The sequence below is a fragment of the Delphinus delphis genome, chromosome 15 (assembly GCF_949987515.2).
Source record: "Delphinus delphis chromosome 15, mDelDel1.2, whole genome shotgun sequence".
Lineage (NCBI taxonomy): Eukaryota > Metazoa > Chordata > Mammalia > Artiodactyla > Delphinidae > Delphinus > Delphinus delphis.
Window position 1 is genome coordinate 84,515,241 of NC_082697.1, and position 22,436 is coordinate 84,537,676.

At 53.7% G+C, this 22,436-nt stretch overlaps 1 protein-coding gene across 1 annotated transcript; it reads right to left on the reverse strand.

Moving 5' to 3' along the window:
• Positions 1–1,068: 1,068 nt before the first annotated feature.
• On the reverse strand, positions 1,069–20,716 carry AP5Z1 (adaptor related protein complex 5 subunit zeta 1). The gene is made up of 17 exons (XM_060032513.1): positions 20,625–20,716; positions 8,163–8,300; positions 7,890–8,076; positions 7,478–7,619; positions 7,227–7,339; positions 6,671–6,839; positions 6,223–6,363; positions 5,997–6,034; positions 5,756–5,918; positions 5,113–5,291; positions 4,173–4,315; positions 3,659–3,799; positions 3,080–3,191; positions 2,726–2,823; positions 2,181–2,304; positions 1,886–2,100; positions 1,069–1,630 (listed from the first exon to the last, which is right to left on the reverse strand). Exons 1-17 carry the CDS (start codon positions 20,663–20,665, stop codon positions 1,360–1,362), a joined length of 2,415 nt encoding a protein of 804 aa, XP_059888496.1. The 5' UTR covers positions 20,666–20,716; the 3' UTR covers positions 1,069–1,359.
• Between the last annotated feature and the right edge of the window lie 1,720 nt (positions 20,717–22,436).

The following is a 22,436-nucleotide window of genomic DNA, read 5'->3' on the forward strand; positions in this document are numbered from 1 at the left end:
TCCTGGGAGGGTCAGGTGTCCTTTGGCACGCCCCGCACCAGTGCCCCACGGCTCTGCTCCGCGCACCACCTGTTGCTTCTCGGAAAGCATCCTGGGGCCGGGACGCCAGCCAGAGGCGTCCGCCCCTGCGGCACCCGCCCGGCCCCCATCAGCTTCCTTGGCGGCGGATGTTTCTTAGGGAGTCTGGGGGGGCAAAACCGGCCGGGGGCGGAGGCAGGAGCTGGCCGGAGCCTGGGGGCGTGGCCAGGAGCGTGGCCGGAGTTGGGGCGTGGCGGAGCCCGCGAGGGGCAGGGCGGGAGCCTGGGGGCGTGGCCAGGAGTAGGCCTGGATGTTGGGCGCGGTGGAGCGGGTGGGCTGGGACTTTCGAAGCAGCAGCACCACCTGGTGGCCGAGCCCCGCCAGGCGCCCGGGGAGCTGGGGCGCAGCCTTGGGGTTTGGTTTACAAGCGGGCCGGGGCCTGACTTGAACGGAACAGTGGTAGAAAGCGCTTGAGAGGAGGGGGTGTCTCCCCCACTTGGTGTAAGAGCAAAGCGCACCCGGACTTGCTCCCAGTAAGGCTTCTGGCGGCAGGTATGGTGGTCACTGGGAACACTTTGCTGGGTGCCCTGCCCTTCCCCCTGCTCGTAGGAGGCTGCAGGTCTGCAAAGGTGACAGCACCTCCAGCCCACCCAGCAGGAGCCCCAGAGCCCCAGCCTTACCGTCTTCAACTTAGGAGCAGGAGAAGGTCTAAAAAAATGTCACTGACCAAACCCATTTCCCCAGTGGCAGCTGCCACCTCGGGGAGGTCGACACTGCTTCCTTTGTGACTGACCGCATGTGTGTGTTTGTTAGTGATCTGTGGTTTCTGTACCATGTGGGACATGGGCTGAATGGGGCTCGGCCCTGACACATGGGGATTAGGTGAGAAGGCAGAGCACCAGGTGAAGGCCCCTCCCAGCCCCACGGCCAGCTCTCCCCGCCCAGCAGCACTGCGTCCCCTGGACTCTGCAGCAGCTACGTGGCTGCCCGTGGGGCTCCCTGCTTCCTGGGTGGAGGAAAAAAGGACAGACCCCGTCTTGTTCACGCAGCCATTTTTGTAAAGATTTATTTTCGCCGTATCTCTTCTTGCCCCCAAACAAACAAGGACCGGCAGGACGCAGACCAGGCAGCTTCCACCCAGCCCCAAGAGGAGCTAAAGCCGAGAATCAGTGCTGTGTCACTACACAGCTCAGTGTGGCCACGGGAGAAGGGGGTTAAGAGAAAAGACAGACACACAGAGGCCAAAGGCTGAGACTGTGACAGCCTCCCTGACCGCTGAAGCCATGGCCGGTAATACCAGGCTCTCAGCCTGCAGCCCTGCCTGGCATCCACCTGGTCCCTTCACCCCGGCAGGAGGCCTGCCTCCCTCTCCACCAGCCGGCTGACCGTACGTAGGACCAGGGGCAGGGCCGTGTTGGTGTCACGGTGATAGCGGGGCTCAGACACCTCCACACTGGGTGTGAACACAAACTGGGCCACGCTGGGCATCTTCAGCAGGTTCAGCAGCTCGGTGGCCCGCGTGTGGATGGCTCCCACGCCCTCCTCACCGGGCGTGGAGCCCGTGGCTGCGCTCTGGGCCAAGGTCCTCATCTTTGACAGGAGCAGGGAGACCCTGGGGACGAGGGAGTCCCAGCCCATCAGCTGCAGGTGCACCCCTCACGCGGGCAGGGGTGTCGTGGAGGGACCAGCTGCCAGGAGCACCCAGCTAGCGTGGTCTTGGCTGGGAGAGATGAGGCGGCAGTGCTGACACAGCCCACGCCACCTGCGTCCAACCAGAAGGGCTTTGGGGGACAGGACAACCTCCAACGCCGTTCCCTTTCCCAACGGGAAGCCTGTAGCTTTCCCTCCGCCCACCGGGAACTGGTACCTGGGAATCAGGTCTTGGCTCCGAGAGGCCAGCTTGGTCAGTGTGGTCATGAGCACAGTGATGACCTGCGGAGGACACTTGGGGAGGGTGGTGGAGGGCCGCGACTGGGTGACCTCAAAGAGCAGGGCCTCCAGGGCTTCGAAGAAGTTGTTGATCTGCTCCACGGTGCAGCGCCGGTCCCAGGACACCGACAGGTACTCACCGATGGCCCACACCTGGGTGGGGGACAGCACTTCAGCCCTGTGACAGGCCCGCACGTCAGGTGCAGGCTGGGGCGGGGCAGCGGCTGCCTCACCACGGATGTGAGCACGTGCCCGCCGCTGCGGGGGCCGCCCACGAACTCCAGCAGCTCCTTCGCCTGCTCGACCACCAGTGGAGGATGCAGCTTGCACAGGGCCGGGAACTGGGAGCTCAGCACCCTGCGCGAGAGGACCCGTGGGCTGTGCTTGCCCCACACAGACCCCAGCCCCGCGGCCCGTCCCGAGGAGAGCTGGGCGGTGGCGGGAAGCCCCCGAGCACCAGGTGGAGGTAAAGGTAGTCCCGGCCCCGCCAGGAACCTCTTGCCCCACCAGGGAAGAGGCTGGGCTGGAGCGGGGATGAGCCGGCATAAACTGGGCCTTCAGCAAGGGGGACACACGTTCTGGAAGGCTCCGTGGAAGAGGGGCTTGGGTGGGCAGGGAAGGGTGCGTACAGTGGCCGAGAAAGTGCCGAGGCTGGGCTGGGGTCGGTGGCAGCTGGGGAACCGCTGCCGTGAGGGGCAGAGAGCGCGGGGTCAGTGAACCCGTCCAGGGCTGGGCCATGGAGCCGCAGGAGGGGCGAAGCCCGCCAGGAGGGACCCACCTGTGCACACCGGCTTCGTACCCTGGGACCTGGTAAAGCGAGTCGCTTCGTTCCAGGAGCAGCAGTGCCAGCTGGCTGGCCAGGGCCCCGTCAGCAAACTGGGGGAGAGAGAGAGAGAGAGACTGCGCCCCACCCCCGGGAACACCTCTGCTCCGGACCTGGCTGGCTGCTGCCCTGGGGGCTTCTCTCGGCCCCAGTTCTGGGAGGGACAGGAGCCAGGCTGGGGCTGGTGTGAGCTGCCCTGTCTGCTGTGATGGACTGGCCCCTCGGCCACTGAGGAAGCTGGGGCCCTGTGGGTCCTAGCTCCAGCAGGCCCTCTGCTGCAGGGACAGAGGCCCCAGGAAGCGGGCTCACCTGTGTCACCGCCGAGAAGAACGCCCGGAGCAGGGTGGGCACGGCCTCAGCGCACTGGACCACCCGGGCGCAGCCGGCCAGGGGCTGCAGCAGCCGGTAGAGCGGCGTCAACCTGGGGACACATGGCCCAGCCCTGAGCACACGCCTGTTCCCTGTCCGCCTGGGGACCCGGCTCTGGGAGCGCCTGCTCTGCCCTCATCAGAGGCCACCCTGCGCATCTCCTAATGCACGGCCTGCTCCCTCTGTGGCCGCCCTGCTCCCGTGGCACACGGGAGGGCTGGAATGCGGCTGGGGGCAGGAGGCCGTGGTCCAGTCCTGGCCCGCCACCCCTAGGCTGTGCTAAGCCTCCCTTTCCCCACCTGTGGCAAGGAGTGAGCACAGTGCCTACCCCACAGGGCGACAAGGACGGGATCAGGAAACTGAACGAGCAGACCACAAGCCAGGTGCCCAGGAAGCGCTTGGCCACGTGGCCGGCGCCTGTTGCGTGGGGGGTCACCAGAGCTGTCTCTCCAGGTCAGAAGGCACCAGGGAGCTCTCGTGTCCCACGTGGGGCCTGGGACGCCCGGCAGCGAGCCCTACCTCTCCACGGTCCCGCTGGCGTGGGCACGCAGCAGGTGCTGGAAAAGACCCTGCACCTGCGAGTCCCGGAGGGCCTCCAGGCAGCCGGGGGCCCTGATGGAGACGTCCCAGGGAGGCCTCTCAGATGCAGCCTGCAGCGACCTGCAAGCAGAGAGACTCCTGAGGCCGGGCTCGCATGTGGGCTCTGGCCCAGGCCAGAAGAAGCTGGACTCGGCCCCTGCCCTCGTGGTACCCACTGGCCAGGGAGAGACTAGAGTGGACGCCACCGTAACATCACTGTGCCCTGACCCAGCCAGGAGCTGCAGGATGACCCAAAAAGGCCTGGGGGCCGGGCCCCTGGGAGGCTGCGTGGCTGAGTGAAAGACAGGCTGGGCTCCGGGGCTGCCGTCAGGGCGGCGAAGAGGTGCAGAGACACTCTGCGTGGGAGACAGCAGGAGCGGCCGGGGGCAAGGAGGGACAGGGACAGGGCAGACACGGTCAGAACAGTGAGCAGCGGGGCCGGGCAGGGGCTCACCTGAGCTGCAGGTCCAAGGCTGCAGTCAGACAGGGCAGGTCCAGCAGCAGGTGGAGCATCTCCACGGCCGTCCCTGCGTCAACCAGCGATGGGAGCAGCGCCACGAAGTCAGAGGTGAGGGACGGGCTGTTCCAGGCCAGGAACTGTGGGGACAAGCAGCGCAGCTCTAGTGGGAGCCCGGAGGGCATGGCCAGCCCTGCCACCTCCTGTTTCACTGTGATCCAGGAGTTGGAAAATATGCCCTTCAACTTTCTTCCCCCTCATTCTTTTTGCTTCTGCACTCACTTTTGTACCAACCATCTAAATCACTTTCCATTTATCATCGTTTATTTTCCTGATTAAAGAACTCAGTCTCTGATTTTGGAAAGGCCACGCAGTGACACGCCAATCACAAAAGACACATCAGGAGTTCCCTGGTGGCACAGTGGTTGAGAATCCACCTGCCAGTGCAGGGGACACGGGTTCAAGCCCTGGTCTGGGAAGATGCCACATGCCGCAGAGGACCTAAGCCCGTGTGCCACAACTACTGAGCCTACACGCCACAACTACTGAGCCTACACGCCTAGAGCTGTGCTCCACAATGAGAAGCCACCACAATGAGAAGCTCGTGCACCGCAACAAAGAATAGCCCCTGCTCGCCACAACCAGAGAAAGCCTGCGCGCAGCAACGAAGACCCAATGCAGCCAAATACAGAAAAAAAAAAAACCAAAAAAACCCATCGAAGACAAAGGTGCCAAACAGCTGAACACACCCGGCAACGCTCCCCAGTGAAGAGATGCTAACCTGCACCAACTCTGCGAGCCCAGCCACCAAGCCAGGCCCGACCTCGCCTTCCTGAGGGCACGGGCGCCCCCAGCCCATGCCAGGACACTGCCCCAGGGGCCCTGCACACCCCAGGCCCCCAAGCCCCTGCTCTGGTTCATGGATGACCAAGCATGCCTTGAAGAGGTTGGGGAAGCTTGTCCTGAGAATGCCAAGGCTTCTGCCGAACAGAGGCAGGCTGTCCCTGCAGAACTGGACGAACTCGAAGGCCAGCATCGGACTGTGGAAGTGTTCAGCGGGGATCCTGGTGAAGAGGTGCTGGTAGACGGCTTCCGCATCCACTGCGGCGGCCTCCCCTGAAAGGCAGTGGGCTCCGTCAGGGCAGAAGGCCTTGGGTGCTGCCGGGGGCCCCCCGAACCTCGGGCCAAGCCTCCAGGGCCACACGTGTCTGCGGGACACCAAAGGCAGACACGTCCGCCCTTCGCAAGCACGGGAAGAGCCAGCTGAGCCGGATCCGGGTCTTCCCAGGTGTCTCTGGCCAGAGACCCACCCTCTGGTTACGCTACGGGGATCGTTCCTTGGAAGGGGCTGGTTTCACGGCACCTTCCAGGAAACTCTCGTGGCAAAGAGAGTTCAAGATCAACACAGACTTGGTAACGTTTTAACTTGCTACTTAAATCCATCTAAAAGTTCCCACCGTCAAAGTGCTAAGGGCTCATCAGATCAGTGCTGCTCTACAGGCGAAGGAAGGGGGCAGCGTGCAGGGGAAAGCCGCCCTCCCCGCGAGCGGGTCTGCTCCCACGGGAGGGCGGAGGCTCACCGTGGTGCAGGAAGAACTGGGCGACGGGCAGCAGCGCCCGCACCCAGGCTGGGTCCCCGCGCAGGCGCGTGTGCAGGGGCTTCAGGCAGGAGAGGGTGCGGTACAGGAAGGAGGGGTCCTGCTGGCAGAGCACGTCCAGCACCAGCACAGCCTCCACCAGACACTGCGGGGACCCGAGGAGGCCGCTCAGACAGAGCTGGGAGGGAGCGCCCGCCCGCCCGCCCGCCCGCCGGGCACTCACTGCTTTCTGCAGGTCTGAGTCTGCCTTCTTCAGGGCTCCTGGGGGAGGGAAGAAAGCCACCTGGTCTCTGTGTCCCCATCAGAACAGCCGAACAAGAAGGTGCCCCGTGTTCTGGAAGCTGGAGGAGAGGCCGGGGAGCCCACAGCTGGGAGCGACCGCAGCACAGACACGAGGTGGGGACCGAGCGCCACGGGCCGCGGACAGGAAGGGTGGCCCTGGGACTCACGCCGGTTACTCTGCTCCAGCAGGCGCTGGCAGTACTCGAAGGCCTTCTCCCGCAGCCATTGCTGGGGCGGCAGCAGGTGTCCGGCGGTGGAGGCGGCCGAGAGCACGGACAGGGTGGAGCCTTCCAGCTCCGACTTGTCGTCTGGGAGAGAGAACGAGGGCTCAGGACAGAGAAGGACTCCGCAGGGTGCGAGGAGGGCTGCCGTCGCCGCCTGCCAAGGCCTGCGCCCTGTCCCGCCTGCTGCCACCCCAACGGGACGCGGTGGTGTAGATGAGCCCAGACCGTCTATAACTGCTAGTGGGCTCGCAGAGGAGGAAGAGTTTGGAGAAGCTGTTGCAACAGTCCTGTCGACATCTGGCTTCTCAGCACGTCTGGGAAAGGCCTGCTGGAGACCACAGGGCTCAGCCAACGTCGCCCAGGGGCCCAGCACGTCCTGCCTGCGTCCTACCTGCGTCCGGGGCGCTGGAGCCCCCAGGGCCGCTGTCCAGCAGCCAGGCCCGCAGCATGGAGAAGGCCTGCACGTTCAGCCACTGGTCCTCCGTGAAGCGCTGGCCCGTGGACAGCACCGTGAAGAAGTCCGTGGCCACTGCCCCGTCCACCTCGGTGACAGGGCCCAGCTGCAGGAGGCAAGGAAGGTCAGCCGGCGCTGCAGGGCCCAGGAAGGGCCAAGAACAGGCGGCATGGGGCGCGAGCCACCGCCCTGGCCGTCCACGCTCCTCCGGGACCACGGGCACCCCGCCCCCACCCAGGGTGCGTGAGCGAAGGCACTTGAGCTGAAAACGCAGCCCTCGGTCAAATACGGTCCCTGCCCGCGTGTTCCGGGCCTCAACCCACAGAGCACGCCACAGGCTCGGGGGCTGTGACCCAAGGCACCCCCGCATGCCCGAGTGGAGCGAGGAGAGCGCGCTCGTTCTGGAACCAGGAAGGAGGAGCGGGTGGCGGCCTGCAGGCCAGGCCGGCTGAGGCAGCCTGGGGACACGGAGCTCCGAGTGCCCCAGCCTCACCTGCCGGGCTCTAGGCGTGGAGAAGAAGCCCCCGGAGGAGTGGGCGACCGCCTGCTGGACGCTGGCGTAGCGGAGCCAGTCCCCCAGCCGCTTGCTGAGCGCCCTGGTCTGCTCTGTGCAGGGCGGGGGTGACACCGCAGGAACCAAGTTAAGTCCCGCAGGCTCGCGCTGCCTGGGCTGCCGCAGGTCTTCCTAGGAACCAGCAGCAGCCCTGGCGGCCCCTCGCCCCCAGTGGCGGGATGTGTGCAGACCTTCACGGAGGGCGTCCGGGGCCAGGCTGGTGACCTTGGACACGATAGGGAGGAGGTGCCTCAGGCTGGGCCCCTCGGGCTGCCGGCTCTCCAGGACCTTGAGGACGCGCTGGGCCAAGCTCCTGACCTGCTGTTGGTCACCCTGCAAACCCCACAGCAGAACGTGTTCCTGCGCGTCACGAATGCCACCTGGTTCGGGCGTCCGGAACGTCACGAGGGCAGCCCCGGCCCTGCAGCCTGAATCAGCCTCACAGCCCTGGCTCATCCCCCCACCCGGAATGGGGGCGGAGCGGGGAGGGCTGCTGGGTGACAAGGGCCCAGCCGAGCCTGCCCGCCCCACGGGGAGCACGCGGCCTGCCGGTTCATCGAGGCCCCAGGGCCACCAAGGGCAGGGTGGCGGCAGTCACGTTACCTGGGCCAAGAGCACAGAGGCCACGAGGCCCAGCTGCCGCGTGTTCTGGATGTGGTCGCAGGAGAGGCTCAGGCTGTCGCAGGGCGACATCTCTCTCAGGACAGCGGCGCAGAGCAGCTGGAGCTGCTCGGGGCAGGTAGGCGAGCAGAGGGTGGTCTGCAGCAGTGCCAGGCACGGCCTCTCCAGCCTGGGGGGAGGGGGCGTGTCACCCCCCCGGGGCCGGGCCAGGCAGCGCCCCCCACCCCGCGATGCCCCAGGGACGCGTGCGCTCACCTCCTGTTGTATTTCGTGGCCGAGACGATGAGGAAGAGCCTCCGCAGGGCGTCCGGGGCGTCGGGACCCCAGTCCTCCTCTCGCAGTAGCGCACAGACCCGGGCACAGAGCCTCCCCAGCTCCTCGTCCCGGAGCTCCCTAAACAAAGACGACGGCGTCGGCAACCCGGCGACGAGGGACCCGGAAACGCCGCCCTGAGCTGTGACAGGACGGCTCTCGGGCTGGGGACCGGCCCTGCTGAGCAGAGAACAAGCCAGGTGTCGCGGAGGAAGGTGGTTCCAGCACCACCGGGCCTCTTGTGACGAACCCGCTGACTGGGTACCCGGCCTGGGTCCTTGCTCCCCCCACCAGGCGGGGGACCCTCGCTCCAGCAGTTACTACGGCAAACCACGCGTTCGGGTTGTTATTCCAGGACCAGAAGCACAAACCGATTGGTTTACGAGTCAAAAGTAAGGGGGGTTTAGTCTGAAACCAGTTGCTTTTCAAAAGATTCCTTCAGTGAGCCTTTAACTTCTGGGAACAAGAATTAAATGAAAGGTCAAATGTTATGACACATTACTCTAATACTTAATTGAAAAATCTATCTATTGAGCACTTGTAACAGGTAAGATGCTGAAGCAAGCCTCAAAACAAAGCCTGGTTCTAGGCTTACTCCAGCCCCAGAGGCAAGAAAAAGCAACGTGGCCCCAAGCCACCGCGCTGGGAGCTGCTGGGGGGCTCTTGGCAGGGCCCTTACACAGCTGGGCCCCCGCCGCGGGTCCCCGAAGACCACCAAGTCCACTCTGCTCGAGCTCGGGGTCTGCGATTCTGACCTGAGAGAGACGGCGCATCCCCAGGCTGTGGGGCTGAGGAGAATGTCCGAGCACCCCGTGGGCTGGGGGTCCCGGGCGGCGGCTTGGGTTTCCCGTTCTCACCTGAAGGCTGGCAGACAAATCCCAATGGCTTCCCCACCACGCCTCGCCTCCCACCCCCGTTTCCATTTTTTCACTTAATCTGGCCAGAGTGGGATTCAGCCACCTACAAACACAAGCAAAGGCGCGTGTGGACGAGGAGGGAGGAGACTGAGTTGAGAGGCCGGGTCCAGGTCTGCTGCTCGCCGCGGCGACGGCCGAGGGAGAAGCTGCCACGCGTCCCGCAGTCAGTCATAACTGAGGCTCCTTCCCAGAACGGTGGTGCCCCTCGCCCGTACCCCAGATTAGTCCCTTCCAATGTATTCTCCAAGTCACCGGATTCTTTCTAAAAGGCAGTCTGCCTACACCGGTCAGTAGCTCTCCACTGCTTTCAGACCCAACCCCCAGGTGCGAGCGCAGCTCACAAGGCCGGCTCCTCCCGTTTCTCCTGCTTCCGCCCCTGGCACGGACCCTCTGCCTGAAACGCTCCCGACTGCTTCCCTCGCTGGCTGACGCACTCTGAGCTTCTGTTTAGTTGTCTTGTCCTTCAGGAAACCTCCCCTGGCCTTGCTGCTCCCCCCGACCCCAACCCAAGTCCCACTCTCTTCACTTGTTCTGCAGTTCACAAGTCATGCTTCTGATAACTTTCCCCAGCCTTGCTTTCCATCTCTGAAAAATACAGAGAGAAACTAAAATTTACTCCGAATCCTAACTCCCAAACTTTAGTAATCTGTTTTAAAGTCCCACCAAGAATCACCGGCTTAATTAAAGAAAAATAGTGAAAACTAGTAAGACTCAACTGATAGTTATTAACTTTCCTCAAATCCCAACAGAGAGGAATTCCCACCCACCCAAGACAGAAAGACAGAGAAATAGGAATTAAATAGTGAGGGCTGTTCCTTCTGCCTTTCAGTCTATACATTTCTGACCTTGAACAGAAGATGAGCTGGATGTTCTGAGTGGGTCTCAGTTCTCACGCGTCCCCTGGCAAGACCTCTAGGCTAGTAAGCATGTCGCATGCTGAGTGAGATGCCAGCGCTTGAAGATAATCTGTTTTCAGGGAGAGGAGAGCAAGGTGGCAGAGTAGGACACAGAGCTCACGGCCCACCACGAACACATGAAAAATACTGGAGACTGGCAAACTGGAGACTGGCAGAGACTCCTGTGCAACCAAGGCTGTGAGAAAGATGCGAACGGACTCGGGAAGGAAGGGAAGAAAAGCGATCACATCGGGGCTCGTGCCCCTGGGAGGGGACACAGAGGAGGAGGGGGACGGCATGGGCTTGGAGCTCCTCCTTGGGGAGTGAGTGGTTCAGACCACATATTGGGGCACCCCAGCCTTGAGGATCCACACCGAGAGAATGAGTCACCATGGCTGGCTTGAAAACCAGTGGGACTAACGGCAGGTCTGTAAGAAGCCTAGACTCCACTCGTGAGGCGTGGGCGCCGGCTTGCTTACTCCTGGAATAAGGCGGAGGAAGCAGATGAAGGCTGCCCGGGGCTCTGGGGGTTTGCCCGGGATCGCCCCAGCCCCGCCCCAGCACCCGCCCCCGCCCTAGCACACGGCCCCGCCCCCGCCCCCCGCCCGAGCTGAGCACCTGCTCCGGCCCCTCTTGCTCCAGCACTGCTTCCCCTTTGGGGGCAAAGATGCCGCTGCTGGGAGCAGGGAGAGCGCACACTTGGAACAGAACCAGCTTGGACCCGACCCTCAGGACAGCTGCTCCAGCAAACTGGGACCCGCCCTGACAGGGCAGTCACGGCCACTGAACAGACAAGAAGCTCCAGCTCACACCTGGCTCTGGCTCCAGCCCCTTTACATCTCCAGCCACACCCCCTACCAAGGCGACAGCTGCCAGCACAGCCCGGGGGAAGACATGACTCTTGCCCACTTCAGCTCCAGCTCTCCCAGCAAAGTCAACGGGCACATGCAGACCGTACAGGGACGCTCCCACACGGGGACATGCCTTAAAGACTGGGATAGGTAGCTGCTTCACCTAATTTCACAGAGACAGAAAAAGCCAAGCAAAATGAGAAGACAGGGGAATTTGTTTCAAATGAAAGAACAAGAAAAAAAAAATGAAAAAAAAAAACAACCAATGGAACAGAGGTAAATAATTTACCAGATAAAGAGTTGAAAGCATTAGTAATAAGAACGCTACTTGAACTAGGAAAAAGAACAGATAAACATGGGACATTCCTGGTGGCCCAGTGGTTAAGAATCCGCCTGCCAGTGCAGGGGACACAGGTTCGAGCCCTGGTCCAAAACAGAGCAACTAAGCCCGTTCACCACAACTACTAAGCCTGCACTCTAGAGCCTGCGTGCCACAACTACTTAAGCCCACGCGCCTGGAGCCCATGCTGCACAACAAGAGAAGCCGCCGCAAAGAGAAGCCTGTGCACTGCAACGAAGAGTAGCTCCCCTCGCTGCAACTAGAATGCCTGCGCACAGCAACGAAGACCCAATGCAGCCAAAAATAAAGAACTAAATAAAAGGATCCACCTGCCAATGCAGGGGACACGGGTTCGAGCCCTGATCCAGGAATATTCCACATGCCACAGAGCAACTAAGCCCATGCGCCACAACTACTGAGCCTGCGTTCTAGAGCCCGAGCCACAACTACTGAGCCCACGTGCCACAACTACTGAGCCCGCATGCCACAACCACTGAAGCCCGCATGCCTAGAGCCGGTGCTCCGCAACAAGAGAAGCCACCGCAATGAGAAGCCCGCGCACCACAATGAACAGTAGACCCCGCTCGCCGCAACTAGAGAAAGCCCGCGTGCAGCAACAAAGACCCAACACAGTCAAAAATAAATAAATAAAAAATTAATAAATTAAAAAAAAAAGAAAAACACATTAAAAAAAATGAGGACAGTTTAAGACATCTCTGGAACATTGTTAAGTGTACTAACATTCACATATAAGGGTCCCAGCAGGAGAAGAAGAGAGTCAAAAATGTATTTGATGAAATTATGACTGAAAACTTCCTGTGTCTAAAGAAGGAAACAGATATCCAGGTACAGGAAGCAAAGAGAGCCCCAAACAAGATGAACCCAAAGAGACCCACACCAAGACATACCATAATTAAAAGATGGCAAAAGTTAAAAAGAGAATTCTAAAGGCAGCAAGAGAAAAACAATCACATACAAGGGAACCCCCATAAGGCTATCCGTGGATTTTTCTGCAAAAACTTTTCAGACGAGAAACAAGTGTCATAAGATATATTTAAAGTGCTGAAAGGAAAAACCTACAATCTAGGATACTCTACCCAGCAATGTTATCATTCAGAATTAAAGGAGAGATAAAGAATTTTTCAGATAAGCAAAAACTAAAAGAGTTCATCAATACTACACTGACCCTAAGAGTTAAAGGATCTCCTCTATGTGGAAAAGGCTAGAACAAGAATTTACAGAAAAGGAAAAAGTCCCACCAGTAAAAGCAAATATATAGTAAAGGCTGTGGGTCAACTAATTAAATAAGCTAGTACAAAGTTCACCATATATGAACCCCATGGTAACCACAAATCAAAATCGATATCATGAAAATGACTATACTACCCAAAGCAATCTACAGGTTCAACGCAATCCCTATCAAGTCACCAATGGGATTTTTCACAGAACTAGAACAAGAAATTTTACAATTTGTATGGAAACACAAAAGACCCCAAATAGCCAAAGCAATCTTAAGAAAAGTAGAGCTGGAGGAATCAGACTCGCTGACTTCAGACTATACTACAAAGCTACAGTAATCAAGACAGTATGGTACTGGCACAAAAACAAAAATACAGATCAGTGGAACAGGATAGAAAGCCCAGAGATAAACCCACGCACATATGGTCACCTTATCTTTGACAAGGGAGGCAAGAATATACAATGGAGAAAAGACAGCCTCTTCAATACGTGGTGCTGGGAAAACTGGACAGCTATATGTAAAAGAATGAAATTAGAACACTCCCTAACACCATACACAAAAATAAACTCAAAATGGATTAAAGACCTAAATGTAAGGCCAGACACTATAAAACTCTCAGAGGAAAACATAGGCAGAACACCCTATGACATAAATCACAGCAAGATCCTTTTGACCCATCTCCTAGAGAAATGGAAATAAAAACAAAAATAAACAAATGGGACCTAATGAAACTTAAAAGCTTTTGCACAGCAAAGGCAACCATAAACAAAACAAAAAGACAACCCTCAGAATGGGAGAAAATATTTGCAAATGAAGGACAAAGGATTAATCTCCAAAATATACAAGCAGCTCATGCAGCTCAATATAAAAAAAACAAACAACCCAATCCAAAAATGGGCAGAAGACCTAAATAGACATTTTTCCAAAGAAGACATACAGATGGCCAACAAAGACATAAAAGGATGCTCAACATCACTAATCATTAGAGAAATGCAAATCAAAACCACAATGAGGTATCGCCTCACACTGGTCAGAATGGCCATGATCAAAAATCTAGAAACAACAAATGCTGGAGAGGGTGTGGAGAAAAGGGAACCCTCCTGCATTGTTGGTGGGAATGTAAATTGATACAGACACTATGGAGAACAGTATGGAGATTCCTTAAATAAACTAAATCAGGGCTTCCCTGGTGGCGCAGTGGTTGAGAGTCCGCCTGCTGATGCAGGGGACATGGGTTCGTGCCCCGGTCCGGGAAGATCCCACATGCCGCAGAGCAGCTAGGCCCATGAGCCATGGCCACTGAGTCTGTGCGTCTGGAGCCTGTGATCTGCAACGGGAGAGGCCACAACAGTGAGAGGCCAGTGTATTGCAAAAAAAAACAACAACAAAAAAAACCCAAAACTAAATCAGAACTACCATATGACCCAGCAATCCCACTACTGGGCATATGCCCTGAGAAAACCATAATTCAAAAGGAGTCATGTACCACAATGTTCACTGCAGCACTATTTACAATAGCCAGGACATGGAAGCAACCTAGGTGTCCATCGACAGATGAGTGGATAAAGAAGATGTGGCACATATATACAATGGAATATTACTCAGCCACAAAAAGAAATGAAATTGAGTTATTTGTAGTGAGGTGGATGGATCTAGAGTCTGTCATACACAGAGAAGTCAGTCAGAAAGAGAAAAACAAATACTGTATGCTAACGCATATATATGGAAACTAAAAAACCAGTACTGATGAACCTAGTGGCAGGGCGGGAATAAAAACACAGATGTAGGGAATGGACTTGATGACATGGTGGGGAAAGGGAAGCTGGGATGAAGTGAGTAACACTGACATATATACACAACCAAATGTAAAATGAATGGCTAGTGGGAAGCTGCTGAATAGAACAGGGAGATCAACTCGATGCTTTGTGACCACCTAGAGGGGTAGGACAGGGAGGGTGGGAGGGAGGCTCAAGAGGGAAGGGATATGGGGATACATGTATACACATGGCTGATTCACTTTGTGGTACACAGACACAACACTGAAGCAATTATACTCCAATAAACGTGAAAAAACAAAACAAAAAACACACTCTCAAGGTAAGAAAGACAAAGAAGAACGGAGAAGAACTATAAAAAACGACTAGAAAACAAGCAACAACATGGCAATAAGTACATACCCATCAATAGTAACCTTAAATATCAATGGACTAAACACTCCAATCAAAAGACATAAGGTGACTGACTGGATAATGAAACAAGACCTATCTATATGCTGCTTGCAAGAGACTCACTTCAGAACTAAAGACACACACAGACTGAAAGCAAGGGGATGGAAAAAGACATTTCATGTAAATAGAAACAACAAAGCTGGGGCAGCAGTACTCATATTAGACAAAGTAGACTTTAAAACAAAGTCTGTAACAAAACCCAAAGAAGGGCATTATGTAATGATAAAGATAGTAGGGGACTTTAACACCCCACTTACATCAATGGACAGATCACCCAGACATAAAGTCAGTAAGGAAACAGTAGTCTTAAATGACACATTAGACCAGTTGGACTTAATTCAACTGGGCATCAATATCTACAGGACATTTCATCCAAAAACAGCAGAATACACATTCTTTTTAAGTGCACATGGAATGTTCTCCAGGATAGATTACATGCTAGACCACAAAACAAGTCTCAACAAATTTAAGAGGATAGAAATTATATCCAGCATTTTTTCTGACCACAACCGTATAAAACGAGAAGTCAATTACAGGAAGAAAAATGGGGTAAACACTAACATGTAGACACTCAACAACATGGTACTAAAAAACCAATGGGTACATAAAAGAAATCAAAAAGGAAATAAAAAATACCTCAAGACAAATGAAAATAAAAACACATTCCCAAATCTATGGGATGCAGCAAAAGAAATTCTAAGAGGGAAGTTTATAGCAATACAGGCGTACCTCAAGAAACAAGAAAAATCTCAAACATCCTAACTACCTACCATCTAAAGGAATTAGAAAAAGAAGAAACAAAGCCCGAAGTCAGCAGAAGGAAGGAAATAATAAAGATCAGAGAAGAAACAAAATACAGATCAAAAAAAAAACAAAACAAAAAACCCAATAAAAAAGACCAATAAAACCAAGAGCTGTTTTTTTTGTTTTTTTTTTTTGGCAGTATGCGGGCCTCTCACTGTTGTGGCCTCTCCCGTTGCGGAGCACAGGCTCTGGACGCGCAGGCTCAGCGGCCATGGCTCACAGGTCCAGCCACTCCGCGGCATGTGGGATCTTCCCGGACCGGGGCACGAACCCGTGTCCCCTGCATCGGCAAGCAGACTCTCAACCACTGCGCCATCAGGGAAGCCCTAAGAGCTGTTTTTTAAAAATATAAAATTGGTAAGCCTTTAGTCAGGCTGATCAATTAAAAAAAAAAAAGAGGATCCAAATAAAATAAGAAAGAGGAGAAATGAAAAATGATATCGCAGAGATACAAACAACCATAAGAAAATACTACGAACAGTTATATGCCAACGAATTTGACAATCCAGAAGAAACTGCTACATTTCTAGAAACATACAAGTCCAAGACTGAATCAAGAAGAAATAGACAATCTGAACAGACCTATCACTAGTAGTGAAATTGAATTAGTAATTTAAAAAACTCCCTGGGCTTCCCTGGTGGCGCAGTGGTTAAGAATCCGCCTGCCAATGCAGGGGACATGGGTTCAAGCCCTGGTCCAGGAAGATACCACATGCCGCAGAGCAACTAAGCCTGTGTGCCACAACTGCTGAGCCTGCACTCTGGAGCCTGAGAGCCACAACTACTGAAGCCCGCGTGCCTAGAGCCTGTGCTCTGCAGCAAGAGAAGCCACCACAATGAGAAGCCCACACACCACAACGGAGAGTAGCCCCTGCTCACCGCAGCTAGAAAGAGCCCGTGCACAGCAATGAAGACCCAACTCAACTACAAATAAAGAGAATAAATAAATTTATTAAAAAAAACCCCAAAAAACAAAACTCCCAGTGAACAAAAGTCCAGGACCGGACAGCTTCAAGAGGGAATTCTGCCAGACATATAGAGAAGAGATAATACCCATCCTTCTCAAACTGTTCCAAATAACTGAAGGGGATGGAACACTCCCAAATTCACTCTATGAGGCCACAATTACCTTGATACCAAAACAAGACAAAGACACTACAAAAAAAGAAAATTACAGGCCAATATATTTGATGAATATAGACGCAAAAATTCTCAACAGAACATTAGCAAACCAAATTCAACAATAAAAAAAGATCCTAGGGAATTCCCTGGATGTCCAGTGGTTAGCATTCTGCACTTTCACTGCTGAGGGCGAAGGCTCAATCCCTGGTCAGGGAACTAAGATCCTGCAAGCTGTTCAGCACAGCCACAACAACAAAAAAATCATACACCACGATCAAGTGGGATTTATTCCAGGGTCACAAGCATGGTTCAATTTCTGCGAATCAATCAGTGTAATACACCACACTAACAAAAGAAAGGATAAAATTCACATGATCATCTCAATATATGCAGAAAAAGCATTTGACAAAGTTCAACACCCATTCATGATAAAAACTCTCATCAAACATCTCTCAGAGGGAACATCTCTCAGAGGGACCATCTCTCAACATAATAAAGGCCATTTATGACAAACCCACAGCTAACATCATATTCAACAGTGAAAAGCTAAAAGCTTTTCCTCTAATATCAGGAACAAGACAAGGATGCTCACTCTCATCACGTCTATTTAACACACTATTGGAAGTCCTAGCCACAGCAATCAGACTAGAAAAATAAATAAAAGGCATAAAACTTGGAAGGGAAGTAAAATTGTCACTATTTGCAGATGACATAATACCATATATAGAAAAGCCTAAATTTTCCACCAGAAAACTATTAGAATAAATAAATTCAGTAAAGTTGCAGGATACAAGATTAATATTCAGGGCTTCCCTGGTGGCACAGTGGTTGAGAGTCTGCCTGCCAATGCAGGGGATACAGGTTCGAGCCCTGGTCTGGGAAGATCCCACGTGCCACGGAGCAACTGGGCCCGTGAGCCACAAATACTGAGCTCTGTGCGTCTGGAGCCTGTGCTCCGCAGCAAGAGAGGCCGCGACAGTGAGAGGCCCGCGCACCGCGATGAAGAGTGGCCCCCGCTTGCCACAACTAGAGAAAGCCCTCGCACAGAAACGAAGACCCAACACAGCCAAAAATAAATAAATGAATAAATAAATTAAAAAAAAAGATTAATATTCAGAAACCTGTTGTTTTTCTATACGTTAGTAAAGAACTATTAGAAAGGAAAAGCAAGAAAACAATCCTGTTAAAATCATGTGAAAAAGAATAAAATACCTAGGAATAAACTTAACGAAAGAGGTGAAAGACCTATACTCTGAAAGCTGTAAAACACTGACAGAGGAAACTGAAGATACTACAAAGAAATGGAAAGATATCCTATGTCCATGAATTGGAAGAATTAATATTGTTAAAATCTCCATACTACCCAAAGCAACCTACAGATTTAATGCAACCCCTATCAAAACACCCACGACATTTTTCACAGAACTAGAACAAATAATCCTAAAATTTATATGGAACTACAAAAGACCATGAATAGCCAAAGCAATCTTGAGAAAAAAGGACAAAGCTGGAGAGAGGTATCATGCTCCCTGATTTCAGACTATACTCTACTACAAAACTACAGTAATCAAAACAGTATGGTACTGGCACAAAAACACACACATAGATCAATGGGACAGAAAAAAGAGGGCCCAGAAATAAACCCACACACTTACAGTCAATTAATCTACGACAAAGGAGGCAAGAATATACACACACACACACAAACAATGAGGAAAAGACAGTGTCTTCAATGAGTGGTGCTGGTAAAACTGGACAGCTACATGTAAAAGAAAGAAATTGGAACATACTCTAACATCATATACAAAAGTAAACTCAAAATGGATTAAAGACCTAGATGTAAGATCGGAAACCATAAAACTCCTAGAAGAAAACACAGGCAGAACACTCTTTGACATAAATCATGGCAATATTTTTTTTGGATCTATCTCCTAAGGCAAAGGAAGCAAAAGCAAATATAAACAAATAGGACCTAATTAAACTTAAAAGCTTTTGCACAGCAAAGGAACCCTACCGAATGGGAGAAAATTTTTTCAAGTGATATGACTGATAAGGGATTAATATCCAAAATATATAAACAGCTCATACAACTCAATACAGATAAAAACTCAATTAAAAAATGGGCATAAGACGTGAATAGACATTTTTCCAGAGAAGACACACAGATGGCCAATAGGCACATTAAGAGATGCTCAACACAGCTAACTGTCAGAGAAATACAAATCAAAACCACAATGAGATAACACCTCACACCTGTCAGAATGGCCATCATCAAAAAGACCACAATAACAAATGTTGGTGAGAATGTGGAGAAAAGACAACCCTAGTTCACTGTTGGTGTGAATGTAAATTGGTGCAGTTGCTATGGAAAACTGTGGAAGTTCCTCAAAAAACTAAAAACTGAACTACCTACCATCCAGCAACTCCATTCCTGGGTATATATCCTAAGAAAACAAAAACACTAATTTGAAAAGGTACATACACCCCAATGTTCACAGCATTATTTACAACAGCCAAGATATGGAAGCAACCTAAGTGTCCATCAACAGATGAATGGATAAAGAAGATGTGATTATATATAGATATATATACACAATGAAATATTACTCAGCCATAAAAAAGTGAAATTCTACCATTTGCAACAGCATGGATGAACCTGGATGATATTATGCATAGTGAGATGAGTCAGACAGTGAAAGACAAATACTGTATGTTATCATTTACAATGCAAAATCTAAAAAATGCAACTAATGAATACAACGAAACAGACTTATAGATATAGAGCACATACTAGTGGTTATCGGTGGAGAGTGGGAATTGGGGAGGGGCAAGATAGGTGTAGAGGGTTAAAAGGTACAAACTATGTATTAAACAAGCTATAGATATATTGTATAGCACAGGAAATATAGCCAATATTTTAGAATAATTTTAAATAGAGTATAATCTATAAAAATATTGAATCACTATGTTGTACACCTGAAACTAATATTGTAAATCAACTATACTTCAATTTTTGAAAAAAGATATCTATTTTTCTTTAATACAGCTCTCCTAAATTCAAGTGAACTTGAATTGGAATACTGGAACTTGAATATTGGAATATCTGTCCAGGATTGAAAGAAATACAGACTTTTTTGGACTTGGTGGGGAGATGGTGCTACAAATCCTCAAAACACTTGCTTAACACACTTTTAGGGGTTATTCTGACCATATCAAACGTCTACCCTGTTTACAGCCTTTTGAAACTAATATGCATTCAAGATCTTGCTTCCCTAAGATCAGAGGCGCCTCAACCAGCCTAATCCTTCCCAGCAACTGGTCCAGCTCCGAATCCAGTTTTTTTTTTTTTTTTTTTAAACCATGGTTCTGGCCGCATTTTCTTCTCTTAAAGTAGCAACAAGTCATGGGGTTTTAGTCCGAGCTTACATCTGCTTTCTCCCATGAGTGGCTAGTTGGTGAGGAAGGGGCTACCGACTTAGTGAGAGTCCAGAGCCAGCTCGGGGTCCTAAGACGCTGGGTAATTTCTCAATACATTCAATGCATCCACAAGAGAGCGGATCTTTCTATATAGCAAAATCCTCCATGGCTCCCCAAAGCCCTCTCAAGGTACCGAACTCATGGGCTTTGCACAGGGCTCGCCATGACTCAATCCAGCAGGCTCTCCAGCGTCTTGACCCTGAAGCTTTCTTGACCCTGAAGCAACTGACAGCTCTGGACCCCACTTCCTGCCAGACGTGGGGGTCCGCAGTCGACAAGCCTTTGGCCAATCCATCAGCGGGGGCCCACCCCACTTCATTTCCACTCATCCTTCAGAGCGCTCTCAGGAGCCACCTCCTCCGGGGACCAGCTCGACCCTCCCCGGACCTCCTCACGCCGTGCCTGGCCCGCGTGGCCTCCCCGACCTGAGTCTCTAAAGTGGGTTCAAAGGGGGCTCTTTCGAGTCGCCGCGCGCAGGCCCGGCTCTGAGACCCACCACCAAGTGCCCGAAGGGAAAAGGTCGGACGCACCTGGCCTGGCGGAGCAGACTCTCCGCCCCCGTCGTGAACATCCTCCTCCTCCTGCTGCTGCTGCTGCTGCTGGCTGCCGCTGCCGCTGCCGCCGCCGCCGCCGCCGCCCGGAGAGGAGCCCTGGCGCTCCGCACGCTGGCGACTCTGGGAGAAAAGCCCGCAGCAACGCCGGCTTCCGGGTCGCGTCCCGTGCAGCGTCCCGTGGTGCATCACGTGAGCAGCGGCGCACAGGCCGTCGACCAATGGGCTTTGACGGAGCGTCTCAGCCGGGGGCGGGGCCGTCAGCGCGAGGGCTGCCGGTCGGGGCTGGGTTTGGGTCGCGTTCCGGCACTTTGGACCGCGGGATTCCGGGACCTCGAGACCCCGGAACCTCCGCACCCCAGAACCATGGCACCCGGCACCCCGGTGCAGCTCCGGGCGCTGGGTGCCCGGGAGCTGTTAGGAGCGGCCTGTCACCGCTGGGCCTCAGCTCATCGCCCCAGTTCTAGGTTCTGTTCCACGAACACAGTCCGCTCCGCCGCCTGCAGGTCCCGTGTTCAGTGCGGCCTGAATATACTACACAGACTGCGGTCGTGGGCTGGGTCCGTGTCCTGCAGTTTGCAAGGAACAGCTGCAGCTGTCAGAAGTTCTTTTTTAAAGCTCTCATTTCATTTTGCACCCAACGTAGGCAGTACCTGCTGCTTTAAAAAATCTTATTCAATCCCCACCATAATCACAGACTATCAGTATCTCGTTTTACAGATAAGGCAACATGCTCAGAGAGGGAAGGTCAATTTCTAGTAATTCTGAGAGGTGTGTTGGCCACAGTGTTTCCACCCTGCAGACTGCGCGGGGACACAGGGCGGTCCTCTGGGCAGTGCTGTTACAGCCTAAAACAGGAGGAATACTTCGGGAAGGACAGGTGCCTCAGATGAGCCCAGAGGGTGTCAGACCAAGGGGTGGGAGGGGATGGCCTAGGCGGAGCTCCTGAAGGGAGCACGAAGGCCTGCTTCCTGTGGTTTACATGCAGCTCAGGGGAAACCTGCTGCTGGGCAGCAGAGTAGAGAATGGACTGGGGGGCCGTGGGGTGGGTGGGTGGAGAGAAGGGGCTGGTCCCGGAGAGGGAGGGAGGCTCCCTGAGCTAGGTAAGGGCCACGTGAATGGAGTCGTAGGCTGATTCAGTAACCGTTCAGGGGGAATTTGTAGCACCTGGTAACATGGACTTGGGTGAGAGGAAGAACGGAAAAAACAAGGGCAATAGCAGGTTTCTGCTTATGGGGTGGCGCCATTCACTCGACCTCGGGGCAGGAGGATGAGGTTTGTGGAGTCATTCATTCAAGGAACACGCAACGACTGAGTCCCTGTGCTGTGCTCGTAGTGTTTTAGGTTCTGGGGAATGGGGACCGCGAGAGGCCAAGTCCCTGCCCTCATGGAATTTACAGCCAACAAAAACGACCATTATCAAATATACAATTACTCACGTGAGCCTAGTGGTGAAATGCTCTGAAGGGGCCATAAAGCCGAGTAAGAGAAGAGGGTTGAGGGAAAGTTGGATGTTCTCGGGATAGGGAGGGTCAGGGAGGCCTTGGAGGGGTGAGCAGTGGGGAAGACCCAGAATGGAGGGGAGGGGCGGGGGCGGGGTGGTGAGATGCTCTTACAGCGCCCAAGTGGAGATGTTGCGGGTGACTGGAGCTGAGGGTGAAGAGCCGGGAGCCAGTGGCGGCGGGTGAGGCGGTGAGAACGCATCCGCCCCGAGAGCGCATGGAGCGAGGCGGGCGCCCCCCACCCCGAGAGCCCCGAAGAGCCCCAGGGTGAAGAGGAAGGGAACTGGCG